At 49.7% G+C, this 6344-nt stretch overlaps 1 protein-coding gene across 1 annotated transcript; it reads right to left on the reverse strand.

Moving 5' to 3' along the window:
- Positions 1 to 339: 339 nt before the first annotated feature.
- FST (follistatin) lies at positions 340 to 5495 on the reverse strand. Its single transcript, XM_052659193.1, has 6 exons — positions 5411 to 5495; positions 3284 to 3475; positions 2627 to 2845; positions 2076 to 2300; positions 1188 to 1418; positions 340 to 431 (listed from the first exon to the last, which is right to left on the reverse strand). Exons 1-6 carry the CDS (start codon positions 5493 to 5495, stop codon positions 349 to 351), a joined length of 1035 nt encoding a protein of 344 aa, XP_052515153.1. The 3' UTR covers positions 340 to 348.
- Between the last annotated feature and the right edge of the window lie 849 nt (positions 5496 to 6344).

Raw genomic sequence — 6344 nt, forward strand, 5'->3', positions numbered from 1 at the left:
GCTCTTCCTTTCACGAATAAATTTCTTCAAAAACAAGGTGTACAGTCAACCAGACATTTTATGTATAAATTATAAAACATGACACAGTATAAATAAATGTCTACAAGTCTCAACTATGGGCCTCATCCAGTAGACCTCACAATGACTGCCTCTCCGGGTCCAATGAGTAACAAGGTGGCCTGGGAGAGAGCTTTAGGACAAAGGTCCTTTATGTATAGTTTTCCCCCCAAATAAATAGGCATACACTTATTTACAGTATGGACAATGTATTTTTTTCTTTTACTTTTTTTCTTTCCTTTTTTTTTTTTTGCCTAAAGGCTATGTCAACATTGAACATTGGTGGAGGGTTTACCACTCTAGAATGGAAGATATAGGAAAGCTGTAGTCCTGGTCTTCATCTTCCTCCTCGTCCTCGGTGTCTTCCGAAATGGCTAGATGGGGGAATACAGGGGAGCTGCTGTTTAAATACGGACAACAACAGCGCAGAAGCAGCTCAGTGTATGTTTTCAAAGCCCTCTGTAACAGCCATATTACAGCGTTGCATTTTTATGTGACTTGCAGTAAGATGCTGTTTTGTTTTGGGCATCTGCTGTTATGTAACAACTTTTTAAAAAACTTTTTTTTTTTAGAAAAAAACATTATCTATGAAGTCAAAAACTGCAGAAAGTTCTGAAGAATCAATGGCTCAGGTTTTACGGGCAGATTCCTGAAATTAGATAAAAAGCGCTCTTGTGTTCTAGGCATAACTTGCTTTGGGTCCTTAATTTAGTTAGTAGGGGCAACTGCACAAAGCAGCAGCCTATGTGTGATAACAGAAAGCTGTCTTTGAAAAAGAAAAAAAACCAACAACCTTTGAAGTAGTTAGTTCAGATTGAAGTGTTAATAAAAGCAAACAGCAAAGCACACTACTAAAACAAAAGGAATTAGGGGCAGATGACTGGAATGGGCTATTTTAGAGGTGATCTTGTTGATGATCATCAGACAAGTCCTAAAGGCCCGGAAACATTTCAGGTGATTTTTTTTTTGTGGATTGCTGAATTGCTGGTGCACTTTAGCAGCTACCTAACTTAAACAGAAGTGGGCTTATCTGGGGGAAGTTTTCGTGCTTTCTGAATCTCCATTCTAAGTCTCCCTAGGACTTGCCTGGGAAATCCTTAAATGGCAGCAAGGTTAGAAGTCACACTTACAGTTGCAAGATCCGGAGTGCTTCACTTCCAGCAGCACGCCTGAGGAGCAGGCCGCTTCCTTCATGGCACACTCGCTGGCATAAGTGGCATTGTCACTGGCACAGACAGGCTCCTCAGACTTACTCTCAGGGCACAGCTCACCACAGAGGGAACACCGGCCTCTGCCAACCTTGAAGTCCCATAAACACTTTTTTCCACCAGTGCACTGGATATCTTCACAGGACTTTGCTTCTAGGATATAATACACCTGTGATAAGTAAATCCATTCCCCTCGCCTTGTCCCCTTTCTCTAGTCTCCTATCAATAAATGAATAAATGTAAACATATAAAACATATTTTATTACTCACTACTCGGGCTCATGGAAATACTGTGCAAAAACGCTCTATAAAACTGAAACACACACACACATACTCAAAACTCCCAGTTTCCTATACACGAGCTTAGTGCATGAAAATACTGTAGTATTTTCTTAAAACAGGATGTCATGGTATCCTTCAGTTAAATATGTATTTGATTACTTCCCACAAGTGGGATCTTTAAAAAAAAAGAAAGAATTCTATCAGTTATCAGAATCTGATAACAGATTTTAGGAACTGTTAAGTAATTATTTTTCACTTCCAGCACGTCTAGCACTTAAAAAAATGTGTAAAATTGAGTGAGTTCTTAGGTTTCTAAGAAGGAAAATTGTTTCCTGTGTCTTGCTGGCATTTCAATATGTATGTCAATGCATCCAGAAGACAATGGTTTCCTTAAGGTGGTCATGACAGTTTACCGACTTGGATGAAGCTAGTTTCGGGAAGTTTGGGGTTTATTTATTGGTTAAGCTCACAGTTTTATCACAGTTATAGCCTTTTTCTCTTTTTCCTTCCTCAATCCAGAATACCTACTGATACACTTTCCCTCATAGGCCAATCCAATAGATCTGCCCAGTAGGCAGGTAGCTTTTCTCAGGTGACAGGCACTGGGGTAGGTCACTCCATCATTCCCACAGAGATACTGTTCAGAAGAGGTGGGCTCTGGGCAAATTCTGTTACAAGTCACACAGTAGGCATTATTAGTCTGGTCCACCACGCATGTAGAGCTGCCTGGACAGAAAACATCCCGACAGGTCTCTGAAACAAAGAGGGAAATACATTAATATTAAACACGTTAATAGGTACCTTCTTCCGGACTGAGCCACTGGGCAGTTTTTCAAGGAAAATCATGAAACAGAAGCATTCAGCTTTAGGAATGCACTTGGGTAGCTCTGCAATTTTTAAAAGAAAACTAAAACTCTAGGTTGAACCTTCAGTGTCTTAAGGAATCTTTAGAATATAAAGTTAGAAAGGGTTCCTTTATTTGATATTATTATTGTTAGGCTATTACTGCCCATCCCAGGGGTCTTGCAGCGGGTCTACCTCAAGCAGAAGGGCTGGAGCAGGGGTTGGGTAGGACCTACTTTTACATTTGCCCTGGTACTGGACTTGCAGCTCTGGCTGCTCTTTACATCTGGCCTTCAGGAGTGCACATTCGTTGCGGTAGGTTTTTCCGTCCAGCCCACACACCGGGCCTTTCCAGGTGATGTTAGAACAATCTGGGGCACAGACGCAGCGGGGTTTGTTCTTCTTGTTCATTCGGCATTTTTTCCCGGGGCCACAGTCCACGTTCTCACACGTTTCTAGGAGTTGGAAAGAGGCAGGGATTAAAACCAGGGTCAGGCACCATGCAGGTTAGCCAGGAGGGCTTGTGGGTGCCTTGCGCAATTCTGCAGCTAGGAGTCTGAGCCCAAGGGGCTAGGCTGTTGCCCGGAAGCTGAGAAGAGGGAAGGGTGGGGGACAGTGGGCTGCATCCTGTACCCAAATCTCCCTCAATGAGCAAGGGTTGGCTGGCTTCACCGCCACATTTGGCTAAGAAGTCCGAGAACCTCTGGCGACCCTTGTTTTGCCTGTAGTGTGTGACAGGCGATTCAGCCCCATAAGCTTACCAGAGATGGGGGTGGTTAGGGGGAACCCACGAACAAAGCTCTCCCAGTCCCAAACCCCGGCTGGGCACCGGGGAAGCACAGGGTAAGACGCCCTCTACTGAGGGCCTGCAGGCTGGGGAGGAAGAGCCCTACCTTTACACGGGATGCAGTTGGGGGCGCCCCCATTGAAAATCATCCACTTGAAGAGCGTGTTGTCATTTACGTCCTCCTCGGTCCACGAGGTGCTCAGGCGGCCAGTGCTGCAGCACTCCTCCTTGCTCAGTTCTGTCTTGTACAGGACCTGACAGCGGCCGTTCTTTGCTTGGCGGAGCCAGCAATTTCCAGCTGCGGGGAGACAGGGGTGGGGAGGTAGGCAAGTGAGCCGGCGGCGCCGGCTGGGTAGGGGGAGGGAGGCAGTGAGCCGGCAAGGGAAGGAGACCCGGCGGGGATGGGGAGGGAGTGAGCGTGGAGGAGAGACGGCAGAGAAAAAGCAGAAAATAAAATCAGAGGGAGTGAAGGGGTGGAGAAAGGCGAGGGGTGGGTGAGGGGGGGGACCAGATTGAAGAGATGGGAGGTGGGCGATGGGGAGGGAGGGCGAGAGCGAGAAGCCCGAGCGCTCCAGCCATATCAATGTCAGTTACCAGTGACCCAGACACAACACGTGCAGCTTGCATTGACTTTTACTAGACTGTTTACTTTTATTCGTCCCATTTCATAACCTGCAGCGACTCGAAGAGCAGATTAAAGAATCTGACAAAAACAGGATGCGACGGATGTTTTTACATGTCGGTTTCATGTAGGCGGTACGAGTATTATTTGTGACAGGGGTTAAGAAAGTAGGAGAACTTAGAAAGAAAAGAAAAAGAGAGAGAGAGACCCAGACAGACAGACAGACACACTCACACACACACACATACAGCAACAGATCACGCAAAAGGCACTTCTGAAAAATGAAAGCAAAAAAGCAACCGGGCCCTGCCCGGCGCTGCCCCTCGCGGCCTCGAGGCGCAGCCCGCCCGACGGGCCGTTTTGCAATCCTCCAGACCCAAAGGACGCCCGCGGCCACCGCGATCTTTCGAAATCTCCGAGGGCTGCTTTCCCCGGCGCCCAAGTCCCGGGCAGTCAGGCAGCGCCTCGCTCCGAAAGGTGGACAACTCAGAGCAGTAGTGCATCGCAGGCGGCTAGGGGCCGTGCCTAAGGGGCCGTATACAACACGCATAAAATAACGCTAAAGTCAGGAAAGTTACAAGTCTGCCTCAAGAAAAGTACCGGGGTTGGGGGCGGGGGGAAACAAGGTGGGAGAGGGACTTCCTATCGTTTCATGGTTATATATACATATACATACATACACGCGCACACACACACACACACATACCCCTATATCATACCTACCGAGATATCTTTGCAAGAAATCCCCCCCTTCTTCCTTTTTAATGTTCAGATGTTGGTCAGGAAGACGTCTCATGAATCATCCATATAACTTTAACAATAATTGGACCGCAAGCTGCTATTATTATTTTTAAAAATTCTGCCCAAAGACTAATGGAGATAAATCTAATAAAAAAAAAACTTTAGAAATTTGCTCTTATTGCATCTCAGAATTTAAGTCAATTGTGGGTTCCTCACTGTTCTACAGAAAGTTAACAATCAGTAATGAGACAAAAGGGAAAAAAATTGTAAACTTTTCAAAACAGTCCGGGGTAATTTTTTTTTTTTCGGGGTTGGGGGGAGGGGGTTAGACGAAGCATCCACTAGGCAGAAAGCTACTTCCCTCTAAAATTTTCGGCACCCTCATTTCCAAGTTTGGGCAAAGTTTCTGAAACCACGTCCCGCAGTCACCGAGGAAATTTCAGTATTCCCCCTTCCCCACTCAGTCGTTTTTTTAAAGTATCCAAAAGATGCAGGAGGGAGAGAGATTAGATTGCAAATGGGTCGATTGCAATCTTCAGGCTACCGATGCTTATCCCCTTCTTCAGAGCCAAACAGGGGAGATAACATCTACACTCATTACATCCAGAACTTGGAGCATCTAACCCTAACTACTGAGAGAGACTCTAGCTCACTCCCTTTCCTTTTAAAGGATAACTGCGCTCCAAACTCGGTTCCCAGTTCTAAAGTGTCACTGCCTTCAGTTCTCCCACTCCTCTCCATCCCGGATTCGCTAAGTTGGTCCAACATCTTCCGAAAGCAGAGTTGCTCAGAACAGACCCGGTGGAGACGCCCGAAAACTACAAACCCCTGCCCTCCTCAGAGCCTCCCTGCGCATCCCGCCTCGCTTACCCTGGGCGCTGCGGTCCTCCATGAACTGGCAGAGAAGCAGCAGCAGGAGGCAAAGCCCGCCGGGCTGGTGCCTAGGACGGGCCATCCTGGGGCTAGGCGCGGGGCGAGGAGCGCGGCGGCGCGGGGAGCGGGCGCGGTGGCGCGGGGAGCGGGCGCGGCGGCGGGTGGCTCTGGCAAGCGGTGCGCGTCGCAGAGGCGAGCAGCGGAGGGCGCAGATATCCCGGCGTAGCCCAGCGCTTGCCGCCGGCCGCCCTCGCGATTCAATGGACGTCAGAAGCCAGGCGCAGCCGCGCTTTAAATCTAGACGGGGGTCTCCACGGTTTGCGGTGGGCGGTCTCCCAGTGTGTGGGGCAGTGGGAGGGCGGCCGCGAGCGAGGGTGTGCGCGGTTCCTTGGGGGTGGGGAGCTTTTAAAAGTTCAGTGTGAATCAGGTGACATTTCCCACCTTCTGAAACCCTTCCCAATTATCTGGTGGAGGTGCCCGAAATCAAAGCGGCAGGAGGGGAATCGCCGAGTTCTTATTTGCGTAGGAGCGAGAGGGAGGGGGCAGGAGACCCGGGCGCGGGGGTGGGGGGTGGGGGGGACGCTTCGGGGGTGGGGAGTGGGGAAGAACACCCACTTCAAGTCCTGCACGCCGCCGCTCGCTGGCAGCGCCGGCGCGCCCGGGGTGGTGTGTGTGTGTGTGTGAGAGTGTGTGTGTGTCTGGCGCGGTGTGGGCGCTGGAGGCGGCGGCGGGCAGGGCGGAGCGGAGCCGGGCGGCAGGGCGGGAGTTGATCGCAACGCTGCGCCTCCGCACCAGGAAGACTTCGCAAACGGCCGGAGAGCCGCGAGCTGCCTTAATACCCCGCCGGAGGTCCGGTCGCTGCGGTGTTAGGCCCCCGCAGCCTGGAGGCGGGACCCCGCGACGTTGTCTGTCTGGGTCTGCGCGTGCCGAG

Source organism: Budorcas taxicolor, chromosome 20 (genome assembly GCF_023091745.1).
Source record: "Budorcas taxicolor isolate Tak-1 chromosome 20, Takin1.1, whole genome shotgun sequence".
In the NCBI taxonomy this organism is placed as follows: domain Eukaryota; kingdom Metazoa; phylum Chordata; class Mammalia; order Artiodactyla; family Bovidae; genus Budorcas; species Budorcas taxicolor.

Bases quoted from the DNA above. Each gene is read 5' to 3' on its own strand.
- FST (XM_052659193.1), bottom strand. From the start codon at position 5,495: ATGGCCCGTCCTAGGCACCAGCCCGGCGGGCTTTGCCTCCTGCTGCTG. The intron at 1,419-2,075 runs GTAGGTATTCTG...ATTATATCCTAG, and splicing joins CTATGAGGGAAAGTGTATCA to AAGCAAAGTCCTGTGAAGAT. The intron at 432-1,187 runs GTAAGTGTGACT...TCCCCCATCTAG, and splicing joins GCACTCCGGATCTTGCAACT to CCATTTCGGAAGACACCGAG.